The sequence below is a fragment of the Lathamus discolor genome, chromosome 6, assembly GCF_037157495.1.
Source record: "Lathamus discolor isolate bLatDis1 chromosome 6, bLatDis1.hap1, whole genome shotgun sequence".
Taxonomy (NCBI): Eukaryota; Metazoa; Chordata; class Aves; order Psittaciformes; family Psittacidae; genus Lathamus; species Lathamus discolor.
Genome location: NC_088889.1, coordinates 89,156,296 through 89,179,723, shown reverse-complemented (window position 1 = coordinate 89,179,723; position 23,428 = coordinate 89,156,296). Strand labels below are relative to the sequence as shown.

Here is a 23,428-nt window from a genome sequence, read left to right as displayed (position 1 = left end):
TTCAAGTGTGCAGGAATAAAGAGGAAGGGGTTTTGTAACTTAGAAATACTAGGTTCGGCTTCCGGTTATGTCTAGTCTGTCTAATTACATATGGTGACTCGTGGGTGGGCACTCAAGTAGTGGGACTGAAGCAGAGATCTGAAGGCTTGATGGATCTGAATTCTAAATTTAACATGCAACCACAAACAGAACACATAATATATAGAAAAAGTTTAAATATCAAGCCTTTTCCAGTACATAAAACTTAGTATTTTATCTAAAAATGAGTTTAGAAAAGATAACAAATTGCAAGGAGAAGCTTACAGCAGAAGGATCATTATACATACTGTTCTATAACCTTGATTCAAGGAGGTTCCATGTTTCATGCTGCACATGTATGAACTGGTAAACAGTTCTGTCCAGGTCTTTGGGGGATTTTGAACTTGGTACACACCTGGAAGCCATGAATGGTGTCATGTCCAGCTCCAGCGGAAACGAAACATACGTAGTGATCTTTCGCCTCAGTTTGGCTGAGTGTTCAAACCGCTGGAGACAAAGTAGAGGAATGAATTTATCTTCAGAGAAAGGCAACGTTTTCTGTCTTATTTATACATGTCCTAAGCTTAGGAACAATAACATGAAAACAGATTAGCAGGCAGGAGTCCAGGCATATCCCCAGATCTTCCCTACCAACTATATATGGATTGGGAATCCCTATGTAAATGCCAACATATTTCTACCAGGAAAATAAATCACAATTCGTTGGGGAGAAAATACAGTATTAGATTACTTTAATATTTATAAATATAAACTTATTCCAAACTGCCATTAAAATACATTAAACAGAGCACGCACAGCCTTTACGCAAACCACTGTTCATTTGTACTACGCGCTATTCAAATAGATGGCTGCTGCCTACACGAGCACAGAGAACTGGTGACAATGAGAGCTTGCCATCAGATTCACACACTTAATCCACCCATCCAATCATCTCAAGTGACAGGAGTCAAGCCTACACAGGAAAACCAATTCAAATTCAGGCAAAAATGGCATACGAGAAGAAAAAAGCCTTGTCCCTCTGCCAAAGGAGCCTGCAATCCCCACCATCCTCTCCTCATCTTCTCCATTGAACATTAAATGGAAACAGGAACAAATAGCAGAGAGAGATGAATGAGTTTCTATTTAAAGGCAGCTTCTCTCCCCGTTTCTCAGAAATTCTGCTCTATTTACACTTCAAGTTAATTATTTTCCAATTGTGGTGCCATAACAATTCCCTAGCAACAGATCCAGCCGTGGAAAGCTGAGACTTCTGGAATCCTTATCATTTGTGTTTCTTATTTTACTGTAAGCCATGAAGTTAAATTTGCATTTTGCATGGACAGGACAACACAATCACCGAGGAAAAGTCATTCATTTCCCCAAGGAACATAAAATCTTCAGTCACTTTGGATAACACACATACTGAACTGAGTGTAGGGAAGGGGTTGAGCACATTCACAGTGCCTTGCCCAGAGACAGCAGCATCTCCTGGGTGTATCTTGCCAACTCCTCTGCAATAATAAACAGAAGATAAACCCAAGAGCTCAACACCCCCAGAATTCCCTCCAAAAGCCAAGCAGCCAGCCAAGCACTCCTGAAGCCTCTAGTTACTCACACAAGAATGCTTTCCAGGAAGATCACAGCCAAAAAAACCACCAAAGGAATTGTGCTACTATCTCTTCCAGTTTGGCTAACGTCTTTGGCATGTAACATTGCATATCATCTTGGTTAATACTCAAGATGCAACCGAGTATACGGGGGTGACCATTTGAAAGCCTGATTGTCCCAAACAGGCCTGTAAATTACAGGAGAGGGAATTCTTTTGACCTGCAACACCTTTTCTCAGTAGAAAGCAGAATACAGACCTAGGGCATTTTGTTTTCATGTCAAGACCTCATTTCATTAACAAGCTTCTTCACAAGCTAGACTTTGAAAACTAATTTTATATCACTGCTATGCTGGATATGGAGTTGCTATGGAATTTAACAATTCCAGACTACAATCATTTCTTGCACACAGTCCATGACTTCCTCAGTGGGACCATGACACCAGTTACACACATCATTAGATTTTTCAGTATGAACATACTGACCTAGCTTAGATGCTACAGCAAAGTTTAGCGTGCACTTTGCCATGACAGCTACAAGATAAAGGTCTCATTCCAACACTATTAAAACTCATCCAGGTGTTTTACAGAAGTTCAAAGCCTAGAAACCACGTAAAAATTGAACAACCGAATGAAGTCTCTGAAGTAAATGGCTGGAGCGTGTGTTCTTTCAATCTACCATTGCTCAAATGGAAAGAGAAGCAATAGAAGACTTCATTTGCACAGAGCATAAAGGCTGCTCTTTTAGAAGTCTATTTCCAGTCACCATGATTGCAGGTAAAATGCTGTTTTCCTTTACATAGCTCATCTGACATTAGTATCATCATCAGGAAAGCAGTTTCTTGAAACACTGGTCACAGTAAGAGCTGAGATAAGGGATTATTAGTTGCTACCTAGCAATGAGAGGACTTTGTCACTCTGTCCCAGGAGACACTCAGGACCTTAGAAGTCTGCATCCGAACAGCTCAAGCAGATCATAGATGCAGTTAAATTACCATGGTGGCTGCTTCTACAAAGGCCTGTGGCATCACTTTGCAAGGACACAGAATGACCTTCATCATCTGCTATAGCCACCCACTTTGCACCACAGTCACCTTTAATATTTAAGACAGAAATTGTACTGGACTAAACTATCTGAGGGCACCAGTTATGACATTATCTCCCCATCACTGCATCTGACATAATCTGGATTGGGAATGTTGAAAACTACATCACAGCTGGGAAGATAACAAGAAGCTTCTCCATTGTGATAACTTCTTCATTCTTTTCCTTCCACAAATTGTTCCTCTGTGGCATTCTTCCAGTAAAAGAGCAGGGTAAAAATGTTACCATGCAGGATGAGTAAGTGTTTCTGCAGACTGGTTTCTATGCTGGGTCAGGTATTGCACTGGCATTTCACTTTGTTTCTAAATTCTGCTTAGTTGGATTCCCACAGACATACTGCAAAGCTACATTATAGATAATGTAATACTATCTTAATAGAAAATCAAGCTGGGCATGCAAGCTGTTCCTTATATTAGTTTATGTCATAAAAGATTAGTCAGTGAAAGCCAGAAGAGATGTCCAGGAATTTAGATCATCCTCTCAGAGAGAAATACACATCCTCTGCTCTGTTTGCCCCCTGTGAACTTACTTTGAGATGAAAACAGGCCACGATGGGTAACTTCTTCATAGTGAGCTGTTTGGTAGATTCCTGGTAGCTATGGCAACCACTACATTTGATTTTGGCACTGCTTCCTAGATGTTCTGGCCTTGTAAACCTGAAAAAAGCATTGAAAAGCAAAAGGAAGCACAAAACAATCAGATGAGTTTCTACACATGCTGAAAACACTTCTCTTGCTTTTACTTGTGGGTCATTGGCACCACAAGAAACAGTTCATGGCTTTTAGGTGCCATTTTGAAAGAGCCCAACATCTATAATAATGCAAAGTGCTATGGTTCAGGTAGCCAAATGTGACATTTATCATTGCTCTGCTTGGGAACACTGCACTGAAATGCATCAGTGTCTCAGAAAGGAGCTGAATGTTGGCTCATCTCCTACAACAGGACAGCTGATTTTCATATAGAAAATAAAGATCTTTCCTCTTCAAAACCAAAAACATTGATATGAAAGTTCTGAAGCGAGATGACATGACTTGTGGGCTCAGCTGCAAGACACCCTTCTGCCTTGTAGCCCTCTAGGGCTAGGATCAGAGCTCTGAGATGGAAAGGGCTGTAAACACAAAGTTCTTTTCAAAACACAGACATCTTCCAAGGAAACCCAAGTGCTGACAACTAGAAAAATCTCTTCCAAAATGTTCAGACAGAACTGCTCAAGGGAGCTCTAGGAAGAGACCATTACAGAGCAGGGAACTGCTCAGAGAAAATATGACTTCTATGTTCTCACAACACTAAAGCAAAATCCCTCTTCTTCAGAAACTGTCAGCACAGAAAAGGCTCAGAGGATGGACTGTTGAGTCTCTTCCTCCAAGTTTAGACTTCCATGGGGCAAATAAATCATCTCAGAGGCTGCTTTACATCCAGACGTAAAGAACTGAATGTTTTACATTAATGCACACACTGAGCACGTGAGGGCAACATGGTATCAGCTCATCTCTAACCCTACCTTGTATCACTCTGTTGATGGCCAACACAGCCTCCAGCATTAAATGATGATCACAACCTCCTGGTCTCCCCTCTCCTCCTTTACCTAGCCTATGCACCATAGAATCATAGAAGAGTTTGGGTTGGAAAGGACCTTAAGATCATCCAGTTCCAACCCCCCTGCCCTGGGCAGGGATGCCTCACATTAGACCATGTCACCCAAGGCTCTGTCCAACCTGGCCTTGAACCCTGCCAGGGATGGAGTGTTTACCACCATCATTCTCTGGTTTTGATTTTGCTTGTGATTTACTTCTTTTTCTTTTCTCTTAAGTCTGTAAATAGGCTTACAAATTTGGTGTAACTGTTAGGGAGTGCCTACATCTTGCTAGTTTTTGTCATATTCCTGCCCAATCCTTTCTTCTTCAAGGCAACTTCCAAGTTGCATAGCCACACTGATTGACATGAAGTTACATACCTTCCTTGTTTGAATCTAACCTGCTTTCTAGCTTTTGGGTTAAAATCTAGACCCATCCACTTTATCCATTACAGTTCAACTTCTTATCAAAATCCATATTCTTCGAGAGTACCTCTGAACCTGGATGTTTTCCCTTCCCGTCTCTCTCTGATCCTACTAATCCCCATCTTGAAGAAAACCACCAAAATTCAACCCTTTTGGCTTCTTGATGCATTCCTGCATCAGCATTTTCTCATTTGTACTAATTCCCTTTTTCTCTTAAAATTACTGATCTTAAAAGTATCAAGAAGGTTAGAAATTAGATGTCACAGGACATGATTTTTTACTTCAGGAGGATTAGCTTTGCCTCAGGCTACAATTAACCTCTTCCTCAGACAAATATCTTCAACAGATATCTGCATTTGCCACAGGAAGATGACTTCCAGATCTGTTAAAAGATCCAAGTTAACTGTATATAAAGCCATAACATTCTCCCCAGTCACCTGTTTCCAAGATGCCCAAGTTTCCTGCTCAGAATTATCCTTTCATTTTGAAAGCTAATTTCCTTTACATTCCTATTGAGATCCTCACAACCACGCTGTAGCAGTAGCTGACCCTCAGCTCTGCTTAGAGCACAAATCAGATTCAGACTTGGTGTTGTAATTCAGATAAATGTTAAATGCATTGTGAACTCTTTATGTGCTTGCTGACACAACCAAGAACATGGAGACAGACACCAGTGGTTTTGATTATTTCAACCCCCACTGCTTGGCAGCAGCCAATGCAGAATTTGTTTTCTTCTTGCATCGCATGGCAACTGGTTTTGATTGCTTATTGTGAGATCAATTGTTGCTCTGAGCCTTCCTTGCTTTATCACTTTCTCTTATATACTAAAATCTGTATAAAAAGTGCTTCTTTACCCCACCACATTGTATCTGTCTCCTTTCCTACCTTCGCAAGCAGTCTGTGAGAGTGGTGGTGCCTGATACATGGCTTTCCCCATTCACGACACTGCCATCACTCCCTGGACTCAGCGGCCAGAACGGGGTGGAGGAGCCTGGCAAATCCAAACTGATGTCCCAAAATGGGTCTATCGTTGTGGAAACGCCACTAGGATAAAGAAAGCAGTTTTAAACACGTTTAAAGGAAGTCAAATTAACAGCACATCAGATACTTTGAAGAACCACAGGATCTACATCACCCCTAGAGGGCACTCAAAGATGACAGAAAACAGAATTGCTCCAGAGTATTTTCCCACAACTGATTGTGTTTTTCTGAATATTTAAAAGCCACATGATTTTGGGAAACGTCTGTGATGTACTAAATGCAAAATACATGCACTTAATACATTCTCCCACTCACTGAAGCCCTGTGACTCAGAGTGAACAAGCAGGGTTACTTGAAGGTAGAGGTACCACTCATACAACTGACCAGTACAAACCAGCTATGATGACAGCTATATGCAATCAAGCTAGTTTAGAAGCAGAGGTGTCTGGTCATGGCTCTATGCCAGACCGTGTTTAAGGTTAGTCTGATAAAGACAGAGCCAAATTTTGCTATAGAGTAGTGAACTGAATTAAGCTTTGCTGCTCCTGTTAGCATCTCCTACAGTGTTCTGAATTTGAGAGACCAAAGAAGTAGTGTGTGTTCTCAATCAGATTTCTCTACAAGACAGCTGAAGACAAGCCAACAGCTAAACTATGGAAGAAGCTTCCCAAAATGTTAACTTGCATTGAATCAAACCTTTTTTTTCAGCATTTACATTGTTAGGAGAACTTCAGGAGTCTAAGCTCCTATTTGGAAGTACTGCCTGCTTGCATTCCTTATTCTTCTTCTTTGAGTTCTCTCTTCCTCTCAAACCAGTGTCTGTCACTATGCAATCACATTCAGCCTGCAATACTCTGCGTTTTCTTTCAGCTTCATTTGTGCAAAGGTTGTCACTTTTCAAAAGAAAACTTCTTTTGTTCAAGTTTCATCAGTGCTAATATTGTGTCATAACACATTGAGCTTTTCATTATCATACAAGGATTCTGTGGCTCTACCAGGCAAAGAACAAGATTTCCTATGTTTTCCTTACAGTAAATCTTCCACAGATCTCTCCAGGAAACTGAGAATAAAAGCAGATTCAAACAAGCACAGAACAAGTCCATCTGCAGGACAGGGTATGTAATTATAAAGAATGCAAGACACAACAAAACCCAAGAACTCCGACTTCTGCACTATGGCAAAACCAAACATCTTGGATGAGAAGTTAACTTGCTCAAGTACACAGAGTAGAACAACAGACAAGTTTTTCCCTGCTCTTGTCAAATGTTCAGTTGTTGGTACCCAAGATTACAAGAGATATCAGCCTCTTTGAAACCTCTCCTGATGCTACATGAGGCTCCTAACTGAAGGAAAATATGGTTTCATGTCAGAATTTTCTTCAAACATAGTGGCAGTTACATACTTGGAAACCCAAAAAAGTCTTTTCCTCACAAACTTGGAGAAGAACAACCTTTTACAGGCTAGTAAAAGGTCAAAGAAGCCTGTGGTACTTTCCAGGTGGCTTTTTTGGTATGTCTTAATAGAGATCAGTTAACTGGTAACTGATTGCATTTAGCTGATGCTGTATTTAAACAGTTCTTGTCTTGCTGGAACTTTGCTAGTGTTTTATTGGTATTCAAGAAAGAAAAGACTCAGTTGCATTGGAGGATGTAAAGATTCAAATCAGAGTTCAGAACCAGAAAAAGAAGTACTTACTGGCAGACTTGACAGGTAACATCAGACTGCAGTCCGCCTGTGAAGATTTGGTCTATGATGCAGTTACAGTGGTTGGGGTTGTTGGCCTTCTTCCCATTATCATCACCTGGAGGAATGCAAACACAGACTCAGAAGTCAAAAATCCTCCGAAGGAACAGTGGTTGTCTTGGACTGTGTCTTCAGTAACTCTCTATAACTTAACAAACACACTGCAAGTTCACATTGACAATACAGAACCCTGAAAATGTTGTGCATTGAAGGAAAATCAAGAAAACAAGAAGAGAACTCCTAGAAAATACAAAAAGACAATCAGAAAGTGATTAAATGCAGTTAACTTCTGTAGAGGTGAAGCTTTAAAGCCATTATCAGCTGTTAGCCAAACCCTTTTGTGGGTACAGCCCCCTTTAGAGAGATTTCCTTGTCCTATCCAGTATAAAGATCAGTTCCCAAGACAAATGGGTTGTCAGGGTGGTTCATGAAAATGAATATTCAAGCTACACTTAAAGAGTGCCACCATAAACACTTGCACTTGAGCAAGTGGCCAGCTCTTCACTACAGGAGCAAAGGTTTCTGCTTAGGCAGAGTATTCAAAAGCACAGTATTTTCCTAAATGAACAGAGAAAGGAACCATCAGCAAATGCTACTCTTTAATTCTCTGCCAGTCAACTTCTGAGAGTAGAGTGAGGGAAGGTTTGTTAAGACCCATCAATCTCCAGCCTGCTGTCTTGTATCCTGTCCTTTCACCATCGGCGTGGACTTTCCATGCAAGTTTCCACCAGTCAGAAAACGAAAGATGTCCTTATCTGAAGCAGGAAGATAAGGGCTGCGTCTTCCTCCAGCTTCTTCAGAGACACAGCAATCTTCTAAGTTCCCAGGGGGCACAATGAACTCATACCCATCTTTCAGCCATAATCAACTATCACTGCAGGAGCACAGCAGCTCATTTTGAGTACTGAGATTAGGCCAATTCAGCTCTCAAACTATCCAGAACATTAAATAACCAAAAATTTCTTGGCATAGTTCTCAGCTTTGAAGCATACTCCTTTCTTTCCCCATAGATGATACACTACTTTGATTCCCAACACTGTACAGTGCTTGTTTTCCTTGGGTAGAACAGATGCAATTGGGCTTGCTTTGTACACAGAGATGCACACCCAAACACGGCATCAGCTGACTATTTTGTAAAGTACATCTTCAGATGTCTCCCACTCTCTTACAACAGAAACCAGGAAAGTTTCACCAGGTTTTCTCGTATCTTTAACTTACTAGGAAGCATTTAATACCTGAAGCACTTAGATGCTGACTCTGCAAATCACAGCTATTACTCAAAACCGATTAATCTCTAGTCAAGTATGTAATGAAACCTCAGCTGAAGACCCTAACAGCATAGGGTAAACCCCACCACCTTGTGTCTAAGGTGCCCTAGGCTGGAGTGTTCTTTAGCAAGAAGGAATGTGACTTCTTTCCCAATGAAGCTTCAGTAGTTTGTTGAGAAAAGGAGATGTAGGTGATACCTACCAAGCTGCAATGGACCACTTCAGTTAATTTGACCCTAAATGCCTCCGAGAAGCTCTCACTCAGCTGCCTGCTTGAAAGTCTTGTTTGAATTGTCAAGAAAAGCACATTTTGTCCTGTAAATGGCTCTTGAACAAAACGCACTAAAATTGGATTTCAAATGTAGGAAGTTCAAGTCCAGGGTTATCAGACCCAGTCTCAGGCAGCTAAATCTTACTGAACTGAAGATCTTTAGAAGGTCTCAATTACACTAAGCTAATGAATGGAGGTATAGAGGCTCTACAAGACATTCTTCACCTTTGGAAAAAAGATCACATATAAGCTTTAAAGACTACATGTGGATTTCCAAAAAAATTACTTTAATGCTTTTTATCCCTGTTTTTAAAACTCCACTTTTCCTTTTTAAAGGAAAAAAGCCCAGTCACATCCTGGTAATCTTGCCATTTGAAACATTACTTTCCCTCTGGCTTGTTTCAAGGGGGCAGAAGCAGAGAAACAGCATCAAGAGATTTCCCCTGGCCCACAGGTATCATCCCTGTTGGACACTGTTAATAGACAGCCATTTCCGCCTACAGGAGAGAGCGAATACTCCCCTTCCAATTATACAAGTCAATTAGGATCAGTGACGAGAGGGTCTCCAAAGAGGCTCCTGCAAGCTTGTTCCCAGCAAAACAGAAGGGTATTACCCACTCAACATTATTTCCCATGACATTTGGTTGGAGAGAAGGGAAAAAATAAGAGTTAGATTACCACCTACTCACACTTGTCAATATGGAACAGATGCTGAGAGGAGGTATATTATGCAGCTGAGAACTAGAAGCTGCTAGATTGTTGTGCTCAAGTTAAGGCTCCCTTCAACATTTGTGTCTTACAAAGTAGGTTTTGGTTTAATGCATATTTTGTTTTTAAAGCTGCTCATGATTGCTATTAGGGAAATCAGTAAGAGATTGGCAGTGCAAGCCTAAAATCAAACTTGAAAATACATCAATGTATAAAGTGACCATGAGAATGGCAGAAAATGGAGTGTAGAAGTCTGGATTCAAATTAAATATCACTCTTCTAAACCAAAACAAACAGAAGTTACTACATCTCTGCAATAACCAAGTATATTAACTTGTGTTCAAATACACAGGAAGAAAATTAACTTCATCCCACCTGAAACCAGGACAATATTTAATATATTACTAAAGGTTAATCATATGTAAGAGCTATAGATTACTTTTTAACATTGCTTTTGCTTTGAAATACAGAAGTTTTGCCTCCAACTTCTATTATATGTTTTAAATAAGAATTTAAAATTGCTGGATTTTAAAGGGGTACTTATCAAAACAAGACATTAACGCTAACTTTTCTGCTTTCCTTTGGCCCCCCAGTGTTCTGAACAAGCGCTCGTTGTTCTTTATGACAAAGCAGGGTACACATAGATTTAAACGGATCACAGCAGATGACGTTCCACAAGCATATGCTTTATCAGCTCCTAAGAATATCATGCAGTGTTGAGAGAGCACGGTAGTGTTTTACTCCCAAACCTCAGCACGGCATTCTTCCTGTCATGATACCTAGCCTCACATTTGCTTTGTAGCAGTCCTTGTTGAAGATGAATGCAGAACGCTTCGTGAAAACCAGATAAATGAGGAAGAATCAGCTTTAAAGTGCTACTCTATTTTTGTTAGACAAGTGAGTAACTTCAGCTGAATAAAGCTGAGGATAAAACCACTGGATTACCTCCATTTTTAATCTTGCTTTTTGAACCTTTGTGTACAAGTGCCCATTTCAGCCGCTCTGTTGCCTGATTGTTGTGGCTCTTGCAATAATAAAGAAAGCCAAAGCACAGCCAGTGATTTCACTGGGCTGAACATTAACTTGTGAACTGCAGTCCTGCTCCATGGTGTCCTCAACATAAAAAGGACATGAAACTCCTGGAACAAGCCCAGAGGAGGCCACGAGGATGATCAGGGGACTGGAGCACCTCCCGTATGAAGACAGGCTGAGGAAGCTGGGGCTGTTCAGCCTGGAGAAGGCTGCGTGGAGACCTCAGAGCAGCCTTCCGGTATCTGAAGGGGGCCTATAGGGATGCTGGGGAGGGACTCTTCATCAGGGACTGTAGTGACAGGACAAGGGGTAACGGGTTAAAACTTAAACAGGGGAAGTTTAGATTGGATCTAAGGAGGAAATTCTTTCCTGTTATGGTGGTGAGGCACTGGAATGGGTTGCCCAGGGAGGTTGTGAGTGCTCCATCCCTGGCAGTGTTCAAGGCCAGGTTGGATGAAGCCTTGTGTGGGATGGTTCAGTGTGAGGTGTCCCTGCCCATGGCAGGGGGGTTGGAACTGGATGATCTTGAGGTCCTTTCCAACCCTAACTATTCTATGATTCTATGATTCTGGTCTCAGTATCTCAAAGTCTGACTATGTCTGAGACAAAGTTAGTCAGCTACAAAGCATCTAGATGATTGGGACCTCACTGTCATAGGAGCTTGCAGAAACAGCCATTAGTTATATTCCTCTACAAATGAAGAGCCCTGGAAGTCCTGAAATATCCCACATGAAGAATGGGGTATACTTTGCACTTGTTCTTCATAGAAAGAGTTTAAGAAAACATACAAGAAGCACAGATCAATATCTGATCGTTTTCAGCATCATCTATAATCCAAACGTACATCAAAGTAGTTGTGAATTTGAAAGCCTAAAGGCAATAAATACATGCCAAAGTTCAGGTGAATCCTTAGACTTTAGTATGAAGAAAGTGACAATTCTCTATACAGCCAGGCTGTTCATAGCATTACTTTGGTAAAGAAGGTACTACCCAATGCAGAATGAGCTCTGAAGCTCATCTGGAAGCTTTTGTGGTGAGAAAGACCACAAATACCAACATACAATGACAGTACAGAATGTTGAGCACTATCAAATCAGCAAGAGAGACCAGAATAGCACAAAATACAGGTACAACTATAAATGTCATTCACAGTAGCAGTGCTGGAATTCAGGTTCCAGGAAGGTCTCACTTTTTGACTTACAGTATATGTTTAAGGGCAGACTCTGCATATCACACTTTGGGTAGAGAAACAGGAGCAACTCATATCTTAGGGTTTTTTTTCCCCCTCACCAAAATACTACTTTCCAGTTAAGACCATCTTTCTCCAGCTGTTGGAATGAAAAGCAGTGATTCATTGGCATGACAGACTCAATCCCTTTTATTCAGAACCATTTTATACTGCTCCAGCAGCACAGAGGAGCCCTGTTAAGTGTTCAGAACATGCCTTGCAGATGCCACAGCTCAGCACAGCAGTGCTAGCACAAGGAGAGCTCTCACCCCTGAGACATGATTTACATGGGTGATCATACAGGTATCCCCAGGCTTCCAAACTTCTCAGATGCACTAAAATATATACTCAACCATCATTTAAAACCAAACAACCAAACCAACCAAGCAACTACCTGGGCCATCCATATAATCATAGAGCAGCTGATTTTATGCTTTGTTGGATGCAGCATTACAAAACTGATCTTTACATGGACAAAAATCGTATCATTTTCCTAATTCAAGCACTGGCAGGTATCAGTAACAAGCATTCACAGCTTTCCCTGACTTTCATTCCTAGAAACTTGAGTCAATAGAATGGAAAAAGGATATAAATGACCAATGTCAGCCAAACAAGTCTCACTAGATAGCAATACAGTTCTTAACGTAAGGAACACTTTCACTTTCTTCAGTGTCTCAAGCCTTGGTGATCATGAATAATGTCCTGCATAGGGCTTTTAGTCAAAGTTGTCCCCATGACTATTTTACTTCACTGTGTGCTAACCCTAGAACTGGACTGCTATTGACTGGAAGCTTTAAAAGTTGTTTTTAGTCAGTAAAATAAATACGTAATATTAGCAGGGGAGGCCTTATTTGCTTATTGTAGCTTTAGGACACATTCTGTTAGCAATGATAGTTTTCCATATGTATACTTCACCTGTGTGTGTCTATGTGAATACTTAAGTATGTAAGTGGGAAAATGTTCTCACTACACAGCAAACTAGTTCATTCCAAAAGCGGTTCATCATGACCAAACTTGAAACTCTGGTTCAGATTAACTTGTTTGGTTCCCACACAACTGCTCAACCACTTCTTTTAAATTACCTTGATGTGGTATGGATTATTTACCATAGTTTAATAAAAGTCTCCCAATTTCTCCAGAAACAGAAATGGAAAAACCTGGGTGCAGAGATGTAAAGGTTCTAGTGCCAACGCCTTCCCACTTGTAGCCCTGTAACGCCTTAGCTATGCCCATGCAGGTAGGCTCAAACTTAAGGACAGACATTAAATAACTGAGTTTCAGTCCTTGTAAGTGGTACCTTTCCAACGACCCAAGCTCGGTACTACAAGTGCAAAACTCCCTAATTCAATTCAAGCTGGCTGAAACCATGATTAAACTGGATACCAATTCCAAAGTCAGTGTTTTCAACACATCGATGAAACCCAACAAGTAGTAACAGAATCCGTCCACATGCACTCCCTCTTTCCAACAAAGAATATCCAACATATAACTATTTCTAGTTTTAGGACAGATCACAGTTTCATTGTCATTCTGGGTGGTAGAGGCCAAACAGAACCAAGAGTAAAGAAACTGCTGAGAAAACTTGTTTTTGTTGGTAATTCAAGATATAGCAGATAGATTCTTCATTTAAAACCAGACCAAAAGAAGTCTTTACAGCTTCTTTATTAGTTTGAAAAGAACACAGGGACCTTTATTGTTGTATGTTTTTTCTTTACAGTTCTGAGAAAAAATACCAGTACTTCATGAACTAATCACAAGGTATTTGGATGACAGAGAAGGACTCTTCATCAGGGATTGTAGTGACAGGACAAGGGGTGATGGGTTTAAACTGAAACAAAGGAGGTTCAGGTTAGATATAAGAAAGAAGTTGGTCCCTTTGAGGGTGGTGAGGCACTTCAATGGATTGCTCAAGGAAGTGGTAAATGCTCCATCCCTGGCAGTGTTCAAGGCCAGGTTGGACAGAGCCTTGGGAGACAGGGTCCAGCATGAGGTGTCCCTGCCCATGGCAGAGGGTTGGAACCGGATGATGTTAAGTTCCTTTCCAATCCAACCCGTTCTATGATTCTATGGTATAGAAGAAATACAAACATCATTTTACATCAAAGATGATGAAAAAGCTTCAAGATTCATTAGATCAATGATTCAGAAACTTCACAGGAACCAAGAAGTATTTCTGTCTGCAGCTGAGTTTATTCAGTGTCAAGAAGCGAGAGGTCAATATTTGGGTAGAGGCTGTTCCTCAAAGCACCTCAACACTAGTTACATCAGGCTTGTTGCATTTCAGGTAGTGATTATCAAATGACAGACAATTATTACAAGAGAACTGTTCTATGTAATCCTGTCCTTAGAAGTACTCTCTTGGAGAAGCCTCCTTTGGAGGACAACTATTATGAAGCTGAACAAGCACATCTGCTACAAGGTACGACTATCTCAAAGATAAAAGCAAGACTTCAAAATGCTTCAAAGAAGCAGCAGCAGCCTTCCCTTTGATAGTCCTCCGATAAGCCAAAACCCTAACCTCTAGGTGCTTTTTCTAAGAGCATTAGAAGAAAGCTGAGTGCTTTAAAGCTGATTTTTTAGTGAGTAAGGACTTCTTTGTTTGGTTTGCTAGTATCAACCCTAGGGTTTTCCCCCCTTACAACAATGGGAAGAATTTCTGCACTTAAGTAAGTGAACCAAACTACATCAAACATTGGCAGCTTGGGAAATCTTCAGCTTGGACTTAGTTCAGCTAACCAACATGAAATACATCGTTTCATATGGTATTACCAAATCAATTCAACACTTTAATACTCATCTCTACTATTGTAGAACAGTTGTATGAGTACATATTTTATACAGACTAACAAAACAAGACACCAAAACCAAGTATTACTTTTTTTTCTTATTCATATTTCTATAAGCAATTGGGCCTCATAAATACAGTAGAATAATATTTAAGCAGAACAGCCATAGCTTCCCCTGTGTTATTTCCATCAATCCCATGACATACTGAGTAAGAGTTCTAACTACCTCAAGTATAAATAGAATTAGAATGGCAACTGAAAAGAAAGACAATGACTCACAACCAATAAGAGAACCCCACGATGGTGATTGAAGGCAATGCACAGGCTTGTCTGCTTCTAACTCTAGGTAAGTTTTGACAGTTATGGTATATTTATAAAGGCTCTTCCTTTAAATCTACCAAACATTTTAAAGCGAATTTGCTAAAACTGCTGTTGGGAGACACTAAACTTAAGAAGAGATTGTTCTACCTCCTTTTGATCCAATATTCCTTGTGGATTGAAGACTCAGTACAAGCCTTACCTTTGCAGTGTCTGTGTAGCACATCTAATGCAGCAATGAGGAACTCGTGTGCATCTTGTTGCTCGTACCCTGCTAAATGCCGTGCATGAGTCCATACCAGGTGCAATAACCTATATGGAATGTGAGGAGATCGGTGCCCAGAGTAAAACTGCTCAAAGCAAAGAAAAGGACATGACTGTTAACAAGTTACACAGCCTCAGTGCATTTAATTATTAAAAACTTAAATGAGTGCAGTTAGTCAAATACATTTAAACCATTTAATTTTAATGGTCTTAATAATAAGAGACAGAGACAGCTTTTTATCACAGACTATTGAAAAAGTGATCTCAGAATTTGAGCACCTCGGTTTGCTCCCCGGAAATTCCATAATTCTGTGATGGATTAGCCAAAACCAGGCAGAAGATGGATACAAACACCACTCCCAGACTCCTTATTGATACCACTGGGTTTTATTAAAATAGCTGGGGAGGGGAAGGAAGAAGTATCCTACATTTGCAAGACATCAGGAATTTCATCTACAAATTCTACCTCCCTCAAAAATCAGAACACTGAAGTTGAGAATATTAGATGCCAACTGTCACCCTGCCCCTGAACCAAACCATAGTAACTCTCTATGTTCTATCTATGTATTGGATGCACCTATGTATTGGATGCACAGCATCCAATGGCTGTGCACAGTCCTATCTTACGGAAAAAAGATTTACAAGCAGGATGGCAGCCTTTCACTCTATTGCTATAAGCAGGCACCAGGCTTTAGAAACAACTTTATTCAGCACAGCTGCTTGCAGAGCTGAAGGTACCACTTCCTTCTCCTATCCCTGCGTGTTACGGCTCCTGCAGGGTGTCACTGCCTGGAGATCTGGTCCTGGACCAGCTCCTGCATCTGCTTCTTAGTCAGCTTCAGTCCAAATCTGATGAGCTGGCTGCAGGAGTCACTGCAACTGCCCCAGGTGAGTTTGCCAAAAGCATATTAGAGTGCATAGTCAAATAATTCAGTCAGCAAAACCATGATGTGAAACTCTGCTGCTGAGTGGTGGCACACAGCTGGGGAGGTAAATCAGCACTGAAGAGGAGGACAGGTACCTGCCTACAGAAGATCTTTTGGGTAATAAAAACCAGCCAGGTCCCCCTTAAAAATCACTCAAAAACCCTCCTAGTAAGGGTCTGTGTTTCCCTCAGTCAAGGTTCAACTCCTTCCTTCACCTTCCCCATTTATATCCAAGTGCTACTGCTGCAACTTTCATCTTCCTGGGTATTCACTTCTGCTGGTGCCAACTCCAGCATCCAGAATCTGAAACCAAAGCTAACAGCCCCTTCTTGAGCAAGCTGACTTCTGTACCAGTTGGAGAAACCCTGTGCCATGATAACAGCTCCAAAAGCAAAGCACAGATGCTTGTGGTATCCCTTCAGGGAGCCAGGAAAGGCCCAAAATGAGTTTATTCATTTGGCCTTCAGGTTGTGTTTAATGGAGTTAACATTTTCGTTTTAATAAGTGAAAATCTGTAAGTCATTTTGCTTTCCCTAACCTTCGGAAAAGGTATTTGCCAGTAAAGGGTTCCTGCAACACCACAATCATGTTTTGCCCAGATCCTACTGACTCAAATCGTGGTTTATTTTCAGTTACCCTTCCCAAACAGAAAACAATAAGCAGCAAAAACACTGAATAAGATTTGAAACCCCAGCAGTGCATAATGTCTCTCTCTCATTGGCAAAGCAGGTTTCCTTCCCCAGCCCTAAGCTGCTTCCTGCCCAGTCTCAGAGCATTTTGCATCAGTGCAAGCACAGGCATTGTGCTACAAACCTGCCAGGATAAAACACACAGTATTTTAAAGGACGGACAGGCAAAAAAGAACACAATCTTCTCATCTAGGCCTCATATTTGTAGGCTCTTCTAAATGGCTTTAGTGTGTTTCCTTGCAAAGCGATGGCTTTACTGACTGTAAGCTCTGCTTTTTCCCAACAAGAAGATATACTTCTGCACCCGACCACCACAGAATGCTTCTATAAATAAGAAGATCAATAGTTAAACTCTGATGCCAACAAGAATGACACCAAGGGACTGGAGCAGTAGTAGAGTAATTGAAATCTGCTGACGCAGCTGCTGCTCAACATAATTCAGGGAACTGCAGCAATAAAACTTCTCTGTTCTGTCCCGCCTTACAATTAGTCCCAGAGCTCTCTCTGGTCATTTTAACCAACAGCACTCTCTGTAATTGCTCCACTGCAGTCACTAGACGTGCCAGATTGTACATCCTCTGGTGCTTCATTAGGATGGGAAGGATGTAAGAAGAAGCTTTATCAAATTATTAGGTATTATCGCAGAGAAGCTAGAAACACACCTAGGAAAACGCTGGCGACTGTGTGTGGAGGGAAGTGTCACTGCTATAATAAATCATAATGAAACAAAGGAATCTGAGCACATTCAATAGCAGTATTTTAACTGGAATGTATAAAACAGCCATCCCTTCTCTGTCATTTCCTTGCTGCTGGGAAAAGCAGCCTATCAGAGCTGTTCCAATCCACAAAAGGGAAAGAAGTCCATGTAAAGTCTGATTCAATCACTGTAATACAAACCTTTTCATTAAAGCATGCAAACAGAAATAATGATGGTGGTTTGCAAGTCACCTTTAAAATGCTTTAATAGCACAATTCTTCCAAGCGTAACTTTAAATGATTTGTGCTTAAATCTGCTTTCAAGTCAGCAGCATCAGTTGTTTATATTGGAGAGAACTAATTCAAGCCATTGGAAAATGGCTGTGTATTAAATAGTGTATTTGAAAATACGCTGTTTAATGGCTATTCCAAGGGAAAGAGAGGAAAACAAAAGGGAAAAAAGGAAAAACCCAACCCAGGATTCAAAGCCTCCATTCTTGCATACAAAACAAGTAATAATAACTTCCTTTTTTTGTACTTAGAACACTTGCTTTTGGATCATAAAATGAACAATCTATAGGATTTTGAGGATTCTAAGCTTTATATTCTGCATTCTTGTTACCAAAAATATACAGACACCAGTCAGGTTTTAAACCAAACCAAACCAACCACAACCACACACATCTGTAGTGTTTTCTCCTCCTCCTGCCAAAAAGTCATGCATGGAAGTTTCCCAATTATGTGAACAAATACATTTGATCTATGATGCATACGGACCGACTGAACGGTCTCCAAGCCTTGTAATCAAGAATTTATAGGCATAAATCCTGTAGCAGGCTGCAGTCCAATTTGCAAAGTGAAAACCACCTCTTAGAAACTGGTTCTCAATTAAGACTTTAAACATTGAGAAAGTTTACAGTGGATAAAGGGAGCGGGTAATACATGTGCCTTTAACACCTCTTGGAGCCTTCCCAAAGAGCAGTGGTTCAAGGAGTCAGAAACACCGTTTTCCTTGCACACACACTGTATGCTCTATATTTACATCAAGGATTTTACTAACTGGGCACTAAACTGCAAGGTGTCTGTGTAAAGACTTACCTACTTTTCTCTCTTGTACCTTTGTTAAAACTTACTTTACACACAGCCATTGCAACAGAGTGCCATCTTAAGATACTAAAGCCTTATCATTGATTTTCCTTTTCATCCTCGCTTCTCAACTCTCCCTGTAGTTGTGCTGTGCACTTTGATAGGCTCACGAGAATGAGGAATGATGGGAAGATGATGTTCTTTACACCTCTGAGTGGATGCCCTGCATTCTGCTATGCTCCCAGGTTTTCAGTCAGAGTATACCAGGATACAGATCCACTACTCCTACCATCCTAAATGGTCATTCCATAAACAATTCAGATAAACCTTAGGGTATGGAGTATCTTAATTTTCATTGAAGCAAAACACAAATACCAGTAAGTAAAAAGTAGTGCACAAACCCTTTCAGCCCAAAGGCTCAATGAACGGATTCTGTGTGTTCTATCTTCCCTCCATCCAGTTTCACCACTATCTGTTATTCCCAAATCCTTTTTATTCCTTTTCTTATGCAGTGTAATTCATGTCATGATTCTATTGAGAAATAGGTTTCAAGTAGCAAAAATGAGAATGTTAATTGATGCAGTCAGATATTTTTAAAACAAACAGAGATCAATGCTTGGCATGTTTGCAAGAAAAGCTACCAGGAAAAAACCCTCAGTTCTGAGAACCATCTGATACTCATTACTCACCACCAACCTACTTCAAGGTGCAAGAACTTTGTAGCTTCCTATTTATCGCAGAGAAATCACACACCCCATTATAATTAACTCATCTTAAACCAGAAAGAAAGGAACAAGTGTTTTTTTGTTTGAGAAGCAAAACTTGCTTTTTATGTAGAGTAAGTTTCATTTAGCGCTCCAAAGAGTCTCTTTTTCTCCTGGAGAGTTCTTACTGGCAGGCATTCACCAGATCCCCTGGCATTCCTTTTGCCTAAGGTCACACCTTCAGAAAAGAAGGGTGGAGGGGAGATGGAAGTTAACCCTTGCCCTGATGGTTTGTCACTGGGTGAAATGCCTTGGGATAAGTACATCAGTTAATCCTGGTGGGAAAGCTACGTGAAAACAAGACATAACCTGAACCAAAGTTTCCCCAGTAATTCAATTACAAAGGAATTCTTAACCATAGCACTGAAATCTCCGCTCGTTAGCTTTCCTCCATGGAGCCCTTATCTCTGCAGAGTGTAGGAATCTTCATCCATATAGTTGGGACAAAAAAGATAACCAGTCTGCTCAAAAAGTGCAAGACTTTGGTTTTAATTCTGAATGCAAAGAGATTAAAACTAGGAAACAAACGAGTGCTGACAGAGCTATAAACATAACATGGTATTTACTGCTTGCAAGTTAAAATACACGGAGTTGGTTGCAGACACTACAGTTTTGCTTGTGAAGGACTAAGGCTCTAGTTTTAACTTCAAGGTGGTTGAGTCATTTTTTGTTGTCCTCCCACAGCAGGGACCTACAGAACTTCAATGTGAGATAAGGACAGAGATGCTGTCCTGCCATCTTCACAGTCTGATATCACAGCTATAGCTCTTCCCTCATTCACATACCCTCATGTTGCAGCACATCAATTATTAGAACTAATGCAAGTTTAGGCATGAATTTTGATTGGGGAAAATGAAGGCTGAGATTCCCAAAGCTGTGTATGAAATTAAACTTGATTACAACTGAAACTAATGTGAATGCTGCATTTAAGGCTCATTTTGGATAAGAAGCCTGTCCTTTCTTACATGCTTGTACATAGTCTGGCAAAAGGCATCCCAGGCCATTGACAGGGCTCCACATACATTAACGCAAATACAAAATCACTACCTAGACAGTCTTGATCTTTCCTCCAGCCCCCCAATCTGTAATGTAACACTCATTCCCCCTTTCCCAAGGGATTTACGTGCGTAAATAGAATGTGGTGATACTCAAAATGAGACTTTAGACCACAACTTGATGAAAGGATATCAAGATTTTAATGGTACCTTTTATTTTTAAACAAGCAAATAAGGTTTCTCTATTAACAGTGTAGAGAAAGTGGTATTTCTAGACCACGGACTGAATTTTTTTAGCTAGGCAGAGTGGTATTTCCCCCTTTAACTGCACATCTGGTTTCAATAATCCTGCAGCTGCTACCTATCGGTATTCCTGCTTTTTGGTTTTACCTCCTTTCCTGACAGACTCATGAGGAACTGAAAAATAAACCGAAGAATAAGAAGTATAACATACAACTAATAACTGAAAAGCAGCACGAAAAGGTGCAAATTCACTGAAACAACTTTGTACTGGAATGGCTAAAGGGACACTTTGCCTTCCCTATGTAACTCGCCTGCAATAACCAAAACCAATCCTCTGTGGTGAAAAAAGCACAGAAGTAAAATCAAATTGAAAATCACAAGATAAAGGTAAAGTTATTTTAGGTTGGGCTCAGCTTGAACGAGCTTCCATGACAGCACATACACAAAGACATGCTCCGCGTACAGACATCTCCAGCTATTTTAAGTGCTCTGTGACAGCATGTACTAAAGCTTTTTTGGGGTTTTGCCTGGCTTGCTTTGTCTGGGGTTTGGTTTGGGGTTTTTTTTTACTTCCCAAGAAAGCAGATCTATCACTGAAGGCACAGACTGCATTTGTTTGTTTTCAAAGACTCATCTTAGAACTCAGAGCCCATGTCTAGCCACAGTCCTTATATTACTGATGTGAGATTAAGATAGTTAATAAAGCTCTTTGACTGTAAAGGAAGAGTGTGCCTGTCTCATGCAGCACAGACTAGACCTACAGAGAAAGGCACATTGCAAAGCCAGTCACCTGAGTGAGGAAGAGAAAGAAGAGTAGCTCCTACATGGAAGGTACAAACTGTACCAACACATTCGCTTCTCTACCTCCTCCTGGCCATTAATGGGTTGCCACAATAGAGATGATAGCAAAGATGTTTCCCCCTGCTAGAAAGCTCTGAATCAAGATCTTTAAAATATTCATACAGACCTACATAATCCAGTGCTTCAAACCACCAGGCTAGATACCATTGCTTCATTCTCACTCCCATTAGCACCCAAAGAGCCTATGACATATTTTCCAGTTACAACTTGTACCTTTAATTAAAGCACATATTCAGCTCTAAGACTGAAGCCTTCCAGATCAGTCTCAGAAGAGCAGGCAGCACTGTAATTATTTCCAATACCAGCTTCGCCTAAACAAGGGTGACTTAAGAATAGGACTTAAAGGGACAATAGTTTCCTTTTCAGCACTTGGGTATTAGTGACAGTAGGGTCTCAACTCAATCTTTACTGCTCTTTTATACCTTGAGGGGAAACGTAATTTGATTCCCTATTTGCAAACAGAACACAACCCCTTTTGGGTTAAGAACCAGCCAGCATCTGGGGAAAAGCATTGTGTTTGTGGCAAACAGCACTCACCTCCTGAAAAAGCGTAGACATTTCACAGACCAGACATGAGCTGGGGCTTTGCATTTCACATTTGTGCCTGTCGGAGAGGAAGAAATCTCGCAGCAGTGGAGTGTGGGTAAGTGCCTGGACAATACAGTTCATAAAACATGTGTTCCCAAGATTGATTAGCCCTCGTAGACCTATAAAGACAGAAGGGGGAGGGGATGCATAAGCATTATCAAGTTAACATAATGGTGTATTTGCATTTTTATATAGTTTTCACAATATTGCCACATATTTACTGTATATGCACAGCTCCAAGTACACAGTTTTATATTGCTTTAGGTAGGCTATTGGTTTTGATGTACCCAAGTCACAAGCTGCCACTTTCTACACTAGATTTGGTTTTAAAATTCTCAGGAAACCTCCAAGTACAGCAACACCAATAGCATTATTTTGCAGTGGCTGTTTTGCCATATGTGACCAAAACACCCCCTCCTCCCCGAGCTGATACCGAAGTGCAAATACAAGAACTGGTAAGTCACTACAGTAAGAAACTGATGCATTTAAATAGTAAGTTTTCAGACAGTTTAAAAGGTTTTCCCTAATGCAAGTCACAAAGCCAGAATAAGGGTTTTGTACTGTTCTAATGCAACAATCATTTTTCTAAGATGGGCAGCAAAGGAAACGGCCTTCACAAAACCAAGTCAGACTGCGACATCCAATGCAGACATAGCATATCCTTTTTATGTTCAAAACCCAAGATCCGAACAACCTTAAAAGAGAAACTCTGACCAACACTAGTTCCACACTTGTTTTAGCTAAGTTAAACGTTAATCTACAGTATACATCAAAAAAATTCAACTTGGCATAAGAGGATTCATCACACCTTAAGTCAAACGTTCAGTAATGCCCAGAGACGATTTCTTGTGCTTGGAACCCGAGATGCTTAAAGGAAAGCTCTTTTGTTGCACAACAGAAGAGAGGTTAGGAGTGGGGAAAGCTTTTCAGTCATTTGCAAAGTCTAAGCGAGAAGAAAAACATGCTCAAATCCTTGAGTATTCTTCCAAAAGGTTACCATAATACTAACCATACAGGAGTGCTAAATGAGAAGAGCATCAGTTGGACAAGAGTGCTTATTTGTAATCAAAAACTTACTTTGAAACAAGATTAAATGCACTGACAGATACAGTTCTGGTATTAATTTTTAATTAACATAGTCCTTCTCTGCAATACGATTACTACATGAGCAGCGAATGAAAAAAACAGGATTACTTGACAGAGAACAAAGAATTTCCTTGCCATCCATGAGGGGCAAAAAAACCCAAACAGCTG

The 23,428-nt window shown here is 40.5% G+C and overlaps 1 protein-coding gene across 2 annotated transcripts in view; it reads right to left on the bottom strand.

The window, feature by feature from the left end:
- USP22 (ubiquitin specific peptidase 22) overlaps positions 1-23,428 on the bottom strand; it is a 101,401-nt gene that overhangs the window by 5,531 nt on the left and 72,442 nt on the right. For both annotated transcript variants that reach the window (XM_065684639.1, XM_065684640.1), the window contains 6 exons: positions 22,124-22,293; positions 15,265-15,412; positions 7,404-7,509; positions 5,613-5,771; positions 3,258-3,384; positions 434-525 (listed from right to left, as the gene is read on the bottom strand). In XM_065684639.1, the coding sequence (XP_065540711.1) occupies positions 434-525; positions 3,258-3,384; positions 5,613-5,771; positions 7,404-7,509; positions 15,265-15,412; positions 22,124-22,293 (802 nt within the window). The remainder of the gene's footprint in view (positions 1-433; positions 526-3,257; positions 3,385-5,612; positions 5,772-7,403; positions 7,510-15,264; positions 15,413-22,123; positions 22,294-23,428) is intronic.